Here is a 17,991-nt window from a genome sequence, read left to right as displayed (position 1 = left end):
CTTTGAGCAAACTGCTCAGTTTCTAAACATATTTGTAGAATCTTCTAATTATCTATATTTTTAAAATTTTCAATATTGAATTTTTTTTATATTTGATTGACACTTATTGTCACGATTTAGTTCATATAGTTTTTTTTCAGTCAAAATTACTTGACTGGTTCTTATAAAAGAACTAGTTTAATCTCGGTTTAGCAACGAGAATAGCTTCAAAATGGCGACTGGAGGTGCAGAGGGGTTTTCAAAGGTTTAATTTTTAGGGATATTATTTCATTTTCTGCATAGTATTTCGAACCAAACTCATTTTTAGAGATGTCGATGATTGCAAAAAATCGAATAAAAAGTTCATGGACTCCGCTGAGTAACGAGGACACAAATAACAAGGTAAACAGAAATGTGGCAGGTGCCCGATCATGTTTTGTTTGTCTCATGCAAGAATGATTTTTTTTTACACATGTATCGAGTTGATATTTCCTTGTGCAAATCAATTTACTGAAGCGATGTCGTAACAACTGGGATATTTAATGCAGTTAACACTAGGATTTAGTTTGCATGTTATCTTTATTTTGTAGATTTTTGAAGAGAGATTTTCATTGTTGGGAAAATGGGTATGTGTATTTGTATAAACATTTATGAAGTTGTTGCATTGTTTGATATTTCAGTCTCCAATATCATATCTACTTATATTTCAAGACTTGGTTTGCTTTTCTGAAATTGTTAATTTTTTATATTATTCTCGAAAAAATTCATTGTCCAAGAAGGCAATAGCTAACAGATTAACACAATTTGTATATGACCTCTTAATGTTTCTCAATACATAGTGTTTAGCAAAGTTCTATTTATCAAATACATGAATACTTTTTTGCAGTATGACAAATGGACAGATGAACAAAGAAGGAGAGTTTTAGAGGACCTACTAAACAAATCTAAAATAAAACAACTGAAATATGTACAAGATATCGTAAATGAAAAAGTACCATGTATTCGTGAAGACTTTACCAGAGAACTTCCTAAAATTTTGTCCATTTATATCTTCTCTTTTTTGGATCCAAGAAGTTTAAGTCGTTGTGCAAGGGTAAGCATAAATTTTTAAATAAATGAATAATAGATTACCAGTTGCAAAGATAAAATGAGTTTAAATGAAACAATTTTGAGGTCAAAAGATTTTCATAACTAACCAAACAAGTTTAAGATGGCTCACTACACCTTGAAATATTTTCTCAAATCAGCAGAAAATTAATTGATTATGATTGATATCATAATGGATAAGAAGTATTTAAGTCTAGTAGGCAAAACAATATGCAATTTTTGATGAAAATAACATTTTCAAAATTTTAACTCAGTAAACGCGAACAAAAGCTCCATGCGGATTCAAACTCATGATCTGCGGTTCAGAAGCCGAGTACTTTAACCACTGAGCTTCGATATATACAACTGAATCGAACGATATAAACAGTTTAATAAAACATTTAAATCGCCATCTTGTGACGTAGTGTCTTAAAAAGTATAAGTGTAGTGAGGGACCTTAAGAGCCATAACATTGACTATGGAAAGTAAAGGAAGATCAGAACACAACTGTACAAAACAATGCAGAATCACTATTATATAAAAAAGTGTTATAAATTACACAAGTTGACACATAATGATTAAGATTCAGTTCTACTTTGAAACCAGGAAGAGCAAGGAGATAATCATTAGCACATTTGAAGACTAGTTTACTCTAGTAGAACACAATATATCAAGAAAAAACAAGGTCTCATATGTTGTTGGAGATATACTGCATGTACATGAACCATATGCATAGTTATTTTCTTGAACTAAACATATCCAATGATGAGAATAAGCTGTAAGTTAATTGTGTCTCAGTGCCCTCTAGCAGTCAGTAGGACAGCGGTCATTTTCACATCAGAGTCTTGAATGATTGATTTGATTATTTCTAATACTGAGCTAAATTTTAACATCAAACATTGATGAAGTCATAAACAACATACAGAACTCAAACTCATTTATTATGAATTGATTTTTATTTACCATGATTATAGATATAAATGCATAATATGTTTTTAAATCTATGATTTTTGTTATGTAGGTGAGCTGGTACTGGAAAACTCTTTCTGAAACGGATTCTCTATGGATGCCTAAATGTCTTCGATTTGGCTGGTTTCTGCCATTTACCCCTAGTCCTTATGAAGTTGGTGTTTGGAAGAGAAATTACATTGAAAATATAAAATACATCCATGTGCTAAGACCACGGGTAAGAACATAGCTAAAAATGGCACTTGTTGATATCCGATATGTATGTATTGTATCAGAGTCAGGACTTTTTCAAACTGGGGCAGGTTCAATTGAACTGGCAATGTTTAGGCATCAAGCATTCAGAATGGGAAATTTGAAATAACAACTATCTAGTATGGGAATTTGATTTTCTTTTGTATTTTAAGAAAAAATAAACTTTAGAAATGGGAAAATATTTAGAGGAAATTGAGCTGAATGTCTAAAAAGGGCAAGTAAACAAACACTGTTACTTACCGATACTCTCCATCATTATATATTGCCAATTGTCATTGATGCCTGATAACCATATTTTGATCGAGAAAATCTTTAGACGATTTTTTTGCTCAAAGAGTGTCTTTGTTTTTATGAGATACAATACCTTGAATTTTTTTTAGGATCCAACACTGATGCTTGAGAATCTGCAGCTGGAGACGGAGAGAAAGCGAGTGAAGTCAGCCAGAGCCAGTAAAGACAAAGACAAAAAGATTCCATGGAGAGGTTCAGACCCTAAACCAAAGGACACATGGCGTAACAATGTCCTAGATAATGACGATGTTGTGGACAGTGTCAAAAAGAGGTAGGATCATTGTTGTAATTTCTGAGGAAGTAAAAAATTTAAACATGTAATTAGTTCTATAGAATGTTTTATAGATATTTTGAATAATTACATTCCCTATTTGTATTGTGTGAAGTAAGTGAAAAAATTGCTATTCAACAGACTACTGTAAATTCCTTATATTATGCGAGTACTTAATTCCATGATCCCGCTGTTTTGTATCAAATCGCGAGAATATAAATTCGGGAATGCGAGACTTTTATCCATATTTCTTACAGTTCCCAACTCTCAGAAAATAATGGGGAGGTTTTGAAATCCTTGCGGCGTGCTTCTCACGATTTTACGTAAAAATATAAATAGATATAAATTTCTCGTTTAATTAGGAATTTACAGTATCTGAATGAAGGATGTCCTTAATAAAAGGGAGTTTTTTTAATTGGTTGAAAGCACTGCAAAATAAATCTCAATTTCTCTGTTTATTACATTATGATAATTATTCATTTAAAAATCTCTTTCAATGATTTACAGACGAGACAGAGGTTACTATGGTTATGAAGCAGATGAGATTGCAAAGAATGCCAGGAGCAAAATTAAAACAGGAACCAATGTTATGAACCAAACTAGGAAATCCCAGTCATTATCTGTAAGAGCTAGTTAAAGTCATATATAGTGTATATAATACTGTAATACCAGTACTGATAATGATTATTCATATTATTTTTCTTTGTAACAATTTCTTCAAAAGCCAGAAAATGAAATGTAAACATTTATTAGCTAGTGGGTTTCAATCTGATAGAAAATTTAGACTATGCTAGAATACCTTAATTTAAAAAAATACTGTAGATTTGGAAAATTTCACCAGAGACATAAATAACAGAGATTGGCAACTGATCGAAATCTCACCGTCCCTATTGTAAAGTATTCCCAGTTTAAATTAGTATATCTTTCTAATAAACAATTGTATTGAAATATAAACAGCTAAAACCTATTACCAAAACATTCAAAATATTATATTTTCATTAGTTTATGTCTTATAAACAATATTAAAAGGAATTTTAGGAGGCAATTGGCTACTCGTCTTTGGAGATTTCGTCGACGTTTTATAGCTGGCCAATATATTTTCTATATATTAATCTTATTTTTTCATATTTTTGTTTAAAAAATGTCTTAAACCCATGCACATTTTTCATAAAAACAATACACTTTTGGTTTAAGATCATTATCTCAGTTTACTAATATGTAGTTCTCAAAGTAAGGTTGGTCCTGTAACATTTTTCAACAACAAAACACGCTAATGGGGGAGTTGCCAATCTGTGTTATTTATGTCTCCAATTACACTATGGATTTAATTTTACCCTGTTCAAGAATCACCATATTCCTGCGTAAATACTTTTGTTTCATATTAAATTAGATTTTTCTATACATGTTGTGTAAAACTAAAACCATCTTGATTGATCATTTGTAGCAAAAACGGAAATCTGAGCATCATGGCATTAAAAATACATAATAGAGTACTGGTACTTGTTTTTATTGTAGCAATTGTATAGCGAGGATTCAACAATTGGACAGCGACCTCAGTGGGCGACCATGACCTCACCCTACGTGTCATTTGAGGCCAAGGTCTTAGACAAGAATAAGCGCAACATAAGTCCAACTCGCAATAACACAAACTCTACACACACATTTTCACCGATTAAATCTGGCTCAAGACCTGTCACAGCAAGATCAGAACGAGATCCTCCCAGTAAGTATTATTTTCATTTTGTTTAACCTTAGGTTGTAATACAGAGTTTCATTCACAAGAAGAAGTAGTTGCTATTTTTTGCATAAGATTGACTTTCTCCATAATACTTGATCAATCTGCCTTGACATTACATGAAAGTTTTTGTTAATGTTTCTGTCAACTTACTGTAAACAGTGAAATATTCGCCACTGTTTTATTTTCGCCCCCTTTGCTGTCATTGTAATCTGGTGAATTTAAGACTGGACATATTCCAATTTCTCAAGTTATATATCTTTAAACACAACTCTGGGCGGGCCAATTCAAGACAAAGCAAAACCGTTTGCAAGTGAAGAAGAACGAAAATAACATGGGGCAAAAATATTACCGGTAATAACCCTGCATACAGTATTTAATTTTTATCTTAGAATTTTATTTTGATGTGTTGAATTATTGCTGATTATTTTACCTTTGTAACATATTGCTCATCACTTTGTAGCTGCCAGATTGTTCCCCGAGAAGCCATGGACAGTTCCAGATGAAATGGACTCTGAAGAGGAAATATAGAATATCCCGGTCTATGTCTTCAGAATTTGGACATTTCATATATATCCATATGTTTTTGTCAAAATCAATGTCATACATATATGGGCAAGAAGAAAGGATTCGTGTATTGGATTGTTTGTGGAGAGAGAACCTAGATAAGATGTTCATATGTATGTGAATTATCGAAATTAAGTGTAATTTTACAACTTGAGGAAGTGTGTAAAATATTATTTTTATGTAGATCTTCCAGGATGTAGATGTCACTGTTACTGCGGGTTAGTAGATTAGTTTAAAGCTGTTTCTGATTTATTAGTCCTTTTATTATGATATTTATTTTTATGTAGTACAAATGTACTTGTATTTATTGTCTGTGTTACAAAAACATTCCATCCACAGCATACCGTCCAATGTAATATGTACACATTGTCCCACACTTAAGTGTAAAGTCAATTTCTTTTAATTTCTTATAATAGTATAACCCTACATAAATTTTGGGTCACAATTTATATCAAGGATAGAAAAACACTGCTTATTCCACAGCTCGTCTTTTTTATGGTGAACAAACATATGTTTTATAAATCTATATTTAGTACATGTATGTATAATTACACTGTGCTTCTAGCTCTGGCAAAGAGCTATTCGTGTATTACTAATTTACTTAGAATATGATGTAGATCGTTGAACTTCAGATATTTGGTATGAATTAATGATATACATGTAATGATATACAGATATGATATACAGATGCTGAAACATGTATTTAGTCTGGGGGATTTTTTTGCTAATAGTTTTTTTTTTAAGGGTTTTGTTCTTTCTTTATGAACTATAAATAAGGTCAACTTATGGATAATTTTAGAAATTTTTGTTTTTCCCAAATGAAATCTCATGGATTTATTTATCTTTTTAAATTACCTTGATAAAGTTTTGATAATTTTTTTCTCTCTATTTTGATAGACGTTCCTCAAAAAATTTTTCTAAACGTTATTTATTTTAAATTTGTATGTACTGGTATATGATGTTTGACCTTACAACTGTTATAAAATTATGGTTTCTGTAAATTTATATATGTATAAGTGTATGTAAATGAGCCTCTACGATTTTGATATTACATAAATATACAATGTTGCATGAATGTTGTTGGAATTAAATGCTTTAGTACAGATTCATGCTGTGTTCAGTCGTTGATGCATTTTGATGTTGATAAAATCATAGCTTATCGGTAATTCCTTCTCTCTTGCATCCTATTAACTATTGGTATGTTAAACAAAATGTGTTAAATTGTTACTTTATTACAGATGTATGTACACAGTAATTACTGTTGACATATATTTGTACGTTTCCTTCTTGTACGGTTGATTTCCGGTAATAGATTGGCTCATCAATTTTTAAGCAGCACTGCACACACCTGGTGTTGCTGTGAATCTTTTGAGAAGCTGTGAATCTTTTGAGAATCAGAGTAATTTTTCTTATTTATTTTATAGCGACATTGCAGAAAAAATACATAACCCGCGTTATATTAACATCTTTCTATTAGCTATAATTGATAAATTGATTATGAAAAGTAAGTAAAATTTACTAAATTACTGTTAATATACGTAAGTACGTTAGCTAAAACAAACAGCCAAATCGTCTCCTGTGAGACTTGAGTCTGACACCGTCATGATTATTTCGTGCAGTCCGTGATTTTTCCAAGGTCGCTGCAGGTTTGGACCAATCGATAAACAGGGCGTGTCAATATCTGTCCTGTCATTTTCTTGTCAGTTTCAGTCGCTGTAGATTTCGACCAATCGATAAACGGGGCGTGTAGATTTTAGTCTGTCTCTATAAGCGCTCTGACTTTGTGATTTTAATCATTTAAGTTTTCTATATTTTGTCCGACCACTAAGACTTTTTTTTTGATTTATATATATATATGATTTGACTGTCGCAAACGTAAATATAACATACATTGTAAATAAATAAAAGTGTCAAAAAGTTAACAAGGTCATGATTTTGGTTACCCTGAGAAACCTTTCTGTCACAGGGGCCAAGCCCGTTTTAGCATGAATTCCAATGTAACCATAATTATGTTTACATTGAAATTAATGTTAAAACGGGCTTGGCCCATGTGCTTTCTGTCGGAAAACACGAGATAAACATGACATTCCTCGTTGAAAGAAGTGAGATTTTTTGCAAATTGAGGTTTTATTCAATAAAGCTTGCAAACATATATTAAAAACAAAATACTGGATATTAAAAGTAATTCAAAACAAGGCAGAGATAATAAAATATAAAAAAAAATATCATAAAAGACAAAATACTTAAATGGTCCCCTTTTCCACACGAGTCCTAGCTCTTTCAATGTAATTATAAACACGTTTGCCCATGACACCGAAAAATATCCTTCATTGCACACATGTAGCCGCACCCGGAGAATAGTCATTTGTAAGTATAAATTTCTCCTAATTGTCGTTTGCTACTTGAGGACTCCTTTCGTCAACAGCTGGCTTTTTACAAAGTCCTGATAGGCCACTTTACCATCGTTATTGGTATCCAGTTTGTTGATCTTTTCCTTGATTTCGTCGTCAACTTCAATTCCCATGTCTGCAAAGCCTTGCAGAATCTGTTCCTTCGTTGCTCGGCCGTCTTTGTTGTCGTCAAACTTGAAGAATATGTCTCGTAGTCGCGATGTGCTTGATTGATGATAAAATAATGCATTTATTTGCTTAGTTTTTTTGCTACTATTTCATAAATAACAGCAACATTATTAAATCAAGAGACCCATGGCCTGCATTGCTTATTTGGGCATCAATTTTACATGTAACACAACTTGCTATCTTAAATATGCTAGTAATCGCCAAAAATCCTAATCCTAATCCTGTCTGAATATATCCCTGTTGTGACCCCTTTTTGACACATTTGAGACGGAACATGAGCAAACTATATATTAAGGACTTTTTTTTTTAAAAAGTGGGTCTTATTTGACTGTCAGTCAAACTTGAATGCACCTTCTACGGGTAATTATTTAGTTTAAATACTTTAAAAGAACATCATGTGAAAAGTTAATACAAGAATGTGCTAAAAGATTTTCTAGAAATACTACATGAATTTTTAAATTGGCAGAGAGATTGGTGCTTCATTTTTACAACCTTGCATGGAGGTACTTTTTCTATCGAATGCTATGTGCCAACTGCGTATGATTGACATTGACTAAGTGGATCACTTAGTATAATTATCAAAAATATGCATCCCACCCCCACGGCACATACAAGTATCCCTCGGACCCTTCACCTAGAAAAAAAATATGGATCTGCACAGGCGGTTGAATTGAAAATAAATTCTCAAAAGTTCGTTTTCTGCCGCAGATGTCATTTTATACAGCTAAAATTATTTTTAAACGATAGACAGTCCCACAAACATAAAAAGTCGAAGGAGAAAGTACGAAGGCGAGAGTGCGAAGGCGAAGGAGCGATAGCAGTATCGCTATTTCGCCTGCGCACCCTCGAACTTTTACCTTTGCATTTTCACGCTTCGCAGTCGCATCTTCGCACTTTCGTTCCTTCGCTATCTTGCATCTCCGCTTTAAAGGAGAAAGTGCGAAGGGCGAAGTGGCCCATCAGAACACCATACTCACCAGCTTTATGCATGGGTGAGCAAAAAACTTTGTATGCAGACATTCGTATGAAGTATAATGTACTAAAACTACCCTTCTGTGACTCCAGGACGTTTCATAGCTGAGTAGAACTCATCAATGGTTATATACCCATCTCCTTCTGGATTAACAGCTTTCAACAGCTCCTGCAAAACGGGAAATACATGCAGTAATGCGATGAAAATTGACATTCAAAATCCTAATTATTAGCTAGTAAAAGGGGCACACTCCCGAATATGTTCAAATTATGCATATACCGGTATATGCGCATTGTACAATGCTAAAACAAGATATAATTTCCGCAATTCAGAAATCGTCGCGAACAATGCTGAAATTGGATACACGCGGAAAAATCTGATATACAGTATATATGCGCATTGTACAATGCTAAAACAAGATATTTCGAATGGTCAGCTAAAGTTGAGATATACGTGAGATACAGAGTTAATCCTTTGTTATAAATATTTATGTTAATGTTGCGTTTTGGGGGGTTTTTTTTACATAAAGGTTGCTGGGTAGAAAAAAGCATGAAAAAGTACATACTTTGGAGTAACAAATAATAGAAAAAGTTTAAATAATTAACTGGAATATTGAACAATATCATTAGTAAAACCTGTTTTACCAGTATGCACTGGCTATGTAACTACCATGGCACGAGTCTTGTATACACAACAAAGAATTGTGGGATCTTTTTCCCAGTTTTAATTTCCATTATTTTTAGCTCAAATTGTGACTATGGTGGATGGAAACGGATACACTAAAGATTGTCTTCAATTTAAGCTGCACTGACCCCCCCCCCCCCTCACTTAATTAGAAGTAAATATCAGAGTCGATATATATAACCTGCATACTATTCATATTTTATGTTACATGTAACTAAGTTTAATTTGCTTTGAACGTTTTATATTGAAGTAGTTTTTGCAATTGGATTCTGAAAAAGTATTGCTTCGAAGATTGCATTACCGGGTATGTGTACAATTTACATTAATTTTGTAGATACATTGAACTTTTCTGTATAACCGTACCACCCCCCCCCCCCCCCCACCCAAAAAAGTATGCGGTGAAAATCTTAAAATCCTTTTCCTGACTTCATCATATTATGAACATGAGAAATATATTTTGTAATGTGCATTGTTACAACGCACATATATCATATAGGCCTATAAAATCAGTAGAGTTAATTTTATTTATGTCAAAGTCTAGTCGGTTGTACTTTTAAAAAACATGAAATAATATAGAGTTATTTCGTAAAGATCGGGACACGTAGATTGATTGGATTCGTTTAAGGCACATTTGATTGTACCTGTTTGGAAATATTTTGACAAGCAACCCCCCCCCCGCCAATATTAAATTCCTAACTGGTGCTAACAGCACCACTGTCTCAAATAGTTTACATGATATTTTATCTACAAGTGAATTCGAGAGAAATGCCTATTGCTTAAAAAATAGTTTTAAATCCCCCTTAACCATCCCCATTCACCGAACCTACAATACTAACCAAATAACTTTTAATATAGATATGATCTTTAAAGTTGGTATTGTGGGTCAGGTGGAGGTGGTTATATAGGGGATTTAAAACATTTAAAGCGGTAGGCCTTTTTAAAAATTTCCCATATAGAATAAAAAACATCAAGAGTAATTATACTCTATTCATGTACATACTAGTACTTGAAAAAAAAAATCATTAGACCATATGTACGCATGAATTATAATGCCTACTTACATCTACTTTCCATCGTTCTCCGTACCCCAGGAACATCATTAGTTTGACGAACTCCGAGGTGGTCAGTTTCCCTCGGTTCTCCTTGTCCATCGCCGTAAACTCCGCCTTAAAGTACAACTTCTCGTAGTCGTCAGGGTTAGGATCCCCTCCCTTCTTTTGGTAAGCTTCATCTTTGTCTGACGTGCATTTACTGTCATTAAAATAATTGAAAAAGTTTAATGCCATCCCTGATATAAAATCTCTTCGGTGAAGGTCTCTATGCATACAATATAGGTAACTGGTTTCATGCACTGATACTTCCGCCGATCAACACAATGCGTAAAAAAATTTACTTCAAGGATACGTATCTCGTGACGAAAGAGAGAGAGAGAGGTCCCACAAAAAATTATTTCCGCAATGTCATGACCTTAGTACCTAGGTGTACTATAAGTTCCTATCCCAAAGGTGCTTCTTGACAGGACTCACCCCCTCCCCCACCCCAACCCAATTATGTGCAAAAGGAAACGGGGTATTTAAAAAAAAAAATTAATGTAATTTAAACAAAAATAATTTGATATGTTTTTAAATATAATTCTATTAGACAGACCCCAATGGGTCTTCTGTTTTATGAGGTAAAAGGGGGGGGGGGGGCTTGGGTGTCCTGTTAACAAGCACCAGTGTCCTTCGTATACCCCCCCCCCCCTTCAAAATCGTTATAGATATATCATTTATAATGAAAACTATAACTGAAGTAATGGGCCTGATTTTTTTAGATGATAATGTTTTTTGTTGTATGTAAAAATGCAACGCATTTCAATTGTACGACAGGTCTATGGAGATTTCTAATACATGTATAATTAAACATCAAAGCGTCAATTCAATGTTAAACTCAAGACCTGCTTTCCACCTGCAGCTATATGCAATACGTTAAAGTCAACTTATGACCTGCCCTTGGTAATTAATAATCTGTTAAGCTACTCGTTCAAATTGCACCAAAAAGATTGGAACGTGGATTTATTATTCGCGATGCAGACGTAATATTTATCGCAAACATCGATTTCTCCTTTTATGCATGATGCACATTCTTTTACTATTGTCTGCAAAATTTCACAAAATATTTCTGCCTTTTTTGTTATAAGAAAAAGATAAAACCCTTCGTGCAAGCATTAATATTTATGCCATTATACATAACAAGTAGTAGTGTTAACATATTAAACCTTTGTACGGTCTAATAGACAAAACATCTACTGTTATAGGTTTTAAGCAAAAATGATGATATTTTGTAAAAATGCACGCGAGAGGAAAATTGCACGCCCCCTTTCCCCGAACATAGTACGTGTACCTACCCCTCAATATTTTGATACTTAGATTTCTTTCCTCCCATTGGTAACAGTCCCCCTATAGGTTTGACTACAAAGCTCAGCAGATGCTACCTCGGTCTCTCTCCCGTAAGCTCGCTCTATTCGGGCTCTCGCTATGCCTCGCATCACACATCATTTGGTGAAAGGTCTTTGTGCGCTGTGGCTGTATCCGAAAGCCATGCAGCAATTCAGAACTCGTGTATGAATTAATTGTTTCACTCATAAAGTGCTTTCTCCCTAAGAGACACCCTCTCTCATCGGATTACGTTTTAAAATGTATCACATATTAATAAAAAATATTCGTCATGCATGGTGGCTGTTGTATTCAACCAGACATCTTTATCATGCAGACAGTTTGATTCATAAATAATAGATATTAACGATTTTTTTTCTCGCTACATAATACTGAGTAGCAATGTTGAACTGATGAAAAAAGGTATAGTGAGATTAAATCTCACTGTTTAAAGACAACCACCGAATTTCTATAGTAACAGCATTGAACTTGTCTATTTGTATGTTTAATCAATACGGTATATAGTTTGACGACAGCTTGTGCATTATCAAGTCGGCATATTATTTATAGCTGTATAAGACGAGCTGTAAGAATTGCATCCCCCCCCCACACGTTTGACTTACAATTCTTTTTAAAATAAGAAATGATTCTTTTTGCTAGGGAAACTGAACTAAAAACCTTATTACTGAACTTGTGCAGCATCTTTTTTTTTCAACGAAATATTTTATATTTTTTGTCGCTGAAATATTAATCATCTATAAATTTATTTTTCATTTATATATAAGATATTTCTGCATGTTTTTAAAATGCAAATGCATTTCAATCAAATAACATATTGAGGTAATAAGACAACAACTGTTCATAAAAATATGGGAAATCGTCAAATTAACCTTTTCAAACCTTCTATAAAATGATAAACATTATTAGGAATCCAACGCATAAAAAAAAGAGCAATTAAATTTATGAAACTGCTACGTACGTCAAGGAAGCTTGTTGCCTGCTCGCCATCTTGTACCGAAAGAGAGTAATGAAATGTACTGAATAATAACACTTTTTATATCAATAAGGATAAAAAAAATTCTATAGTCCCTTGACTTGGTTCATCGGAAACTCGTGATATATAAGAGCCACACACTAGTTGAGCTCTGCCAATTTTAGACTGCTAGTATTCGCACTGATCTTCTTTCCACCCGAACCCCAGAAACCGCAGTTATTAATTCATGTATAAATAAATGTGCACGTGTATACTCTCGAGGATTCAACACTTGTTGAACAAATATTGAACTGTTCCATAATGGAGTATTTTAATCATATTATATACGCACATTGTGTTTATCTATTACTTGTTCTATTTCATCTTGGACTAAATAATTCTTATCTAATCAAACACTTAGATGACACCAGCAAATAAAATGATTAATGTATGACCTATAAATATAACAATTTGTTGATATGATTGCACAGATTCACCCTCGGAGTTCATTCTTGCCATTAACCAATATTGTTTGTAGACAACGGTTCTCTTGTACAGGAATATCATTCAGAATGAATTTCAAGCGTACCAAATCAATGATTTTAACTTACGATATACACAAAGTCTGTCCGACTTTTCAAAAATCACTCTGATGATGAAATCATTCAATACGCTTAATCTTAGAAACGCTCGCAAACTCGATCGTTGCAACTCAACCTCGAGACTTTAATTCCCATCAAGCAAATTTGTGTTGGGGGAATTCTTTTCGTTTCTCTTTGTTAATTCCACACATAAAAACTAACAGCAAATCTAATCAGTTTAAAAGGAAACGAGACAAAATTCACAAATTAAGACTTTTAGTTTTTTGGGGCACCAATTAAAAGCTTTCGAACTTAGTGAACTAGTATTTTGAAACGTATTTGTCACGTGATCACTCCACCATGTACATGTATGCGATGTTAAGACATGCAATTTGTGTGTTTTGTTTTGTCAACTTCTTGAAAAATCAAAACTTCTAGATTTCGTTCATTGAGTTTGTATACTCGTATAGGTACATTTAATATTAAAATGCAAGCATAAAAATTGGCCAATCTTGATGCGATAAACATTAAACTTAATGATATACGGTTTGTTTCAAATAATATGGGAGTTTGGTATGGAACAGAATATTTGATATGCCTTCTTTTCAAAGAAGATCATTTACATGGCAAGTCTTTCAGACAAACTGGTATATATTTAACAGCTTCCTGCTTTTTAACATCAAACAATATAGTTTTGTTTGGCTCGATGGCGTAATTTATTACTCAATGTCTATATACATGTACATGTATAAGCTGTTTTTGTTAATGTATCGCCTTAAGTTCACGAAAGTCCTGTGTTGTGTTTTTTTTGAACGGATGTACTTCTTTTGATTTTGCTGGTTCAAAGCGATTTAAACAACAGGCCAATCTAAAATAAGCTAGAATTAGCCCTTTGAGTATATATATATATATATGCACTTTTCAGCTGTCAAAATGTTAATCACAGTCAGATGCAAACTCAATCGGTGGGGGGGGGGGGGGGGGGGGCTTAAATTGAAACCCCAGGAAGTCTGTGGGAAGTTTAAGTTTAAATTTTATTTAAAAAAAACCTCTTCTTTCGGACGACAGGTTGAAATAGAAAGTTCCGATTTCACCGCCCGTAGTAATGACACACCTTGGCGCTAAAGATGACCCAAGCTTAATATATCAAAATGCTTTGTGCTATATTAAACGCGTTGCATTGTAAATACAAAAATATTCTAAAACATTTATCAAGTTTAAATTGAAAATTGTTTAGAATTTCATGGTAAGACTCAATTCATAAGCAATTTTTGTCACGTCAAGCATATGAAACATCACCGCGTCATAAATTGACGTTTAAAAAGTCATTGCTTTTTTATTATCTCCATGATATCTTTTGTCTTTTAATAACACCTTCAAAAATAAAAACCGGATTTGTGAAGGTTCCATAATCTTTATGATAATGGAAATTACCTATAAATAACTAATTCGTCATAATAAGTACATGACGAAGTTAACGTGATAAAAGAAAACACGAGACCTAACCGAGGTTTTCATATTCTCTTTCGAAAAGTGAACAGGCATATAGCCTTCACCCAAGACTACGAAGGCCTTGCTTGTCCAGTTCTCAAAAGAGAATAGTGTTTCCAAAGTTTGGAAAAGTCCTAAATTGTTTATAGACGATTTACTGTAAAAGGAAATTTAAAACTATCGTATTTTGAGGAAAAGGATGTTATAATGACTCAACTACTATATCATGTCATGGCATTTCAAGTCAAATTATTAACTGGGTAAAAAATTATCTATGGAATAGAAAACAAAAGGTAGTCTTAGATGGTTTTACATCTTCATTGGGTCCTACTAACTCTGGTGTCCCACAAGGATCAGTGTTAGGGCCATTCTTATTCCTATTGTACATTAATGATATTGCCTCTGACTTGTCCAATAATGTTCGACTATTTGCTGATGACACATCACTCTATGTTATTGTTGATCAGGATATTATGGAAGCAGCAGATTCTCTAACAAAGGATCTCGACAAGTTAGATAAATGGTCCAAAAAATGGATGGTTGATTTTAATCCTAAAAAAACTATAAACTTAAACTTTACTCGGAAAAATATTCCTCATCCTACTATTAAATTTGGTAATAATGGTCCTGATATTACAATACAAAATAATCATGTTCATTTAGGACTTAATTTCCAGTCTGATGCAAACTGGAAATTACATATACAAGGCATATATGAAAAGGCTTGTAGTAGATTAAACATGTTGCGTATGCTCAAACACACACTTTGTCGCGATGCATTAATAAAAATATATCTGTCCTTTATCCGACCTGTTTTAGAATATGGCGATGTTATTTGGGACAACTGCAATGACAGGGAATCAGATCTTTTAGAAGATGTTCAAATCACAGCAGCTAGAATTATCACAGGCTTAAGAATCAATTCCTCTAGAACAAAGTTGTATTATGAATTGGGATGGGATATGTTATCAGAAAGAAGAAAAGTGCACAAGTTAATTTTGTTTTATAAGATGGTAAACCACATGGTACCTACTTACCTTGAAAATCTTTTAGAACCATGTATTCCACCTATAACCCCATATCCTTTAAGAAATCATGATGAATCTACTTACACTATCCCTCAAGCCAGAACAACATCTTATTTAAAAAGTTTCATACCATCTACAGTTAAGCTATGGAATGATCTTCCACTAGCTATTAGAAGTCTTCCAAAGTTGGCTTGCTTTTCAAATGCTATTAAGAAATATTTTTTTAAGACTCCAACAAAACTTTTTAATTTAGGGAATCGGAGGGAAAACATTATACATTGTCAACTAAGAAATAATGCTAGCAGTTTAAATGCTGACTTATTTTGTGATTTTATTCGAGAAAATTCTGTTTGTGATTATTGTGGTTTTCATACTGAAAATGCAAATCATTTTTTCTTTGAGTGCCCAAAATATAATGATGAAAGAAATTGTTTCTTTCATCAAATATCTATGTTAAATCTCCAAAAACCAATTACCTTAGATCTATTACTGTATGGAGATAATGATGTTTCATATGATGAAAATGTTAAATTGTTCAAGCTTGTACATGAATACATTAAAAAATCCAGAAGATTTGTGTAAAGAAAATAATGTAATTAACACATATACTGAAAATGTAAACAAAATTATGAATATACCTATATTTATATATATATGCTGTAACCTTATTGACAAAACTTGATAATTCTGTTCTACTTTTGTTATAACCGGTTTTGTCAATTTTATCTTTTTTTTCCCTTCTTTTTTTCTTTTGTTCACTTTGCTACACAAAAAAATCATGTATTCTTAATTGTATCATTTAACTCCACAATTCTTGTATTTTATACATATGACTACCTTGTACCTAGTGGAGAAGGCTTAAATAGGCTTTGCCTGCTGCCCAATCCTATTATGTAAATATTATTTTGCATAATAAAATATGTTCAAACACAAACTACTATATCATAAAGGTCCAGTGCGTTATGATAAAGAGATCAAACAGAATATATCTCTTGCAAAATTCATGCTCACGAGCGCCAACTTATGTGAATAGGCCTAAGTTGTGTTATTATACATTGATATCTACAACAGAATCACACCATATCTAAAACAATCCCAACTCAACTTCCGTAAGTATAATAAACTAACCTAACTGAAACAGGTGGCCTCAATTGATCGTATTCAAATTAATCATTTTATAAAATCAAAGGTAAACCATAGTTTCTCGGCCCTAATTAGTGACTAAACTACCTATTATTGGCAAATACCTATTAACTCCACTTAGAGACGTACGTCTCTATGGCGTACGTACACATAGCTAATGAAACCCTTACCAGCATTTGTTGCCCATCATCAGCTTTGACATAAGGGAATTCCGGAAAATGATAAAGGTGTAAATAAATAAATACAGGGTGGCTTAAAAATATCCAACGTCCTCGGAAAATAAAACAACAACGATTACTTACCTGGTTCTAGACGACGCTTAATTACACCGATACAGGTGTAACAGCTGGGAGGAAGAAAGTAGTTCACTGCAACAGTAAACGTTGCAGCGAGAAGTAAAAAACAAATGTCAAGATCTCGCCTGTGTATTTTCATTTTACTATACACATACAAGATAAGTTTATCTGATAATTTAGGTCGTGTTCATGACCATACTGCACAGGTATTGTCAACAACATATTTTTATCACGGTCATGACCAGTTCAATATATTTTTCCTGATGTTCTCATGAAGTTATAAGATCCGCCTCATCCAAAATATCTTATATTAGCTGGACTGCAAAAGTATTGAAAGAGGTTATGTCCGGTCTTTTCTGTCCCTGAATGGACAAGATCAATAATAAAAAAAGACACATATTACGATAAGTTGTAGAATTTGTTTAATAACAGTTTTAGAATAAATAATGTTCAGTCAATCAAACTATTATAGTAATTAAAACACAAACCTTGGTTTCTGTGCATTTCATGACTTGTTTGGTGGGGTTTTTTTCAAATAGGTAAATTGGTTGTTCTTTGCAATAAATTATATAAAAACACTAGATTCGGGGAAATGAATAATAATCAATCATGGTCATAATTATGCTGCATCAACACGAAATAAATTATTTTGTCTAAGTTTCATATGATAAATGTATCT

General features: G+C 33.0%; 2 protein-coding genes across 5 annotated transcripts; one reads left to right on the top strand and one right to left on the bottom strand.

Moving 5' to 3' along the window:
* The first annotated feature begins 182 nt into the window (after positions 1–182).
* On the top strand, positions 183–6,259 carry LOC128175924 (F-box only protein 16-like). Its single transcript, XM_052841840.1, has 8 exons — positions 183–381; positions 570–605; positions 866–1,072; positions 2,087–2,251; positions 2,667–2,848; positions 3,356–3,470; positions 4,364–4,571; positions 5,047–6,259. Exons 1-8 carry the CDS (start codon positions 310–312, stop codon positions 5,112–5,114), a joined length of 1,053 nt encoding a protein of 350 aa, XP_052697800.1. The 5' UTR covers positions 183–309; the 3' UTR covers positions 5,115–6,259.
* Positions 6,260–7,418: 1,159 nt separating this feature from the next.
* Positions 7,419–17,315, bottom strand: LOC128163170 (calmodulin-4-like). 4 transcript variants are annotated; one of them, XM_052826716.1, is made up of 4 exons: positions 17,187–17,315; positions 10,448–10,637; positions 8,779–8,870; positions 7,419–7,765 (listed from the first exon to the last, which is right to left on the bottom strand). In XM_052826716.1, exons 1-4 carry the CDS (start codon positions 17,216–17,218, stop codon positions 7,549–7,551), a joined length of 531 nt encoding a protein of 176 aa, XP_052682676.1. In that variant the 5' UTR covers positions 17,219–17,315; the 3' UTR covers positions 7,419–7,548. The 4 variants fall into 4 exon arrangements, with proteins under 4 accessions (XP_052682676.1, XP_052682683.1, XP_052682670.1 ...); XM_052826723.1 differs by lacking the exon at positions 17,187–17,315 and adding an exon at positions 12,780–12,972; XM_052826710.1 differs by lacking the exon at positions 17,187–17,315 and adding an exon at positions 11,773–12,056.
* Between the last annotated feature and the right edge of the window lie 676 nt (positions 17,316–17,991).

This window comes from Crassostrea angulata, chromosome 1, assembly GCF_025612915.1.
Source record: "Crassostrea angulata isolate pt1a10 chromosome 1, ASM2561291v2, whole genome shotgun sequence".
Taxonomy (NCBI): domain Eukaryota; kingdom Metazoa; phylum Mollusca; class Bivalvia; order Ostreida; family Ostreidae; genus Magallana; species Magallana angulata.
This window is presented reverse-complemented; position numbering and strand designations above follow the sequence as displayed.

Bases quoted from the DNA above. Each gene is read 5' to 3' on its own strand.
- LOC128163170 (XM_052826702.1), bottom strand. From the start codon at position 10,711: ATGCATAGAGACCTTCACCGAAGAGATTTTATATCAGGGATGGCATTA. The intron at 8,871-10,447 runs GTAAGTAGGCAT...CCCGTTTTGCAG, and splicing joins GAGAACGATGGAAAGTAGAT to GAGCTGTTGAAAGCTGTTAA. The intron at 7,766-8,778 runs GTAGTTTTAGTA...TCATCAATCAAG, and splicing joins CGTCCTGGAGTCACAGAAGG to CACATCGCGACTACGAGACA.
- LOC128175924 (XM_052841840.1), top strand. From the start codon at position 310: ATGTCGATGATTGCAAAAAATCGAATAAAAAGTTCATGGACTCCGCTG. The intron at 1,073-2,086 runs GTAAGCATAAAT...TTTGTTATGTAG, and splicing joins GTTTAAGTCGTTGTGCAAGG to GTGAGCTGGTACTGGAAAAC. The intron at 4,572-5,046 runs GTAAGTATTATT...ATCACTTTGTAG, and splicing joins ATCAGAACGAGATCCTCCCA to CTGCCAGATTGTTCCCCGAG.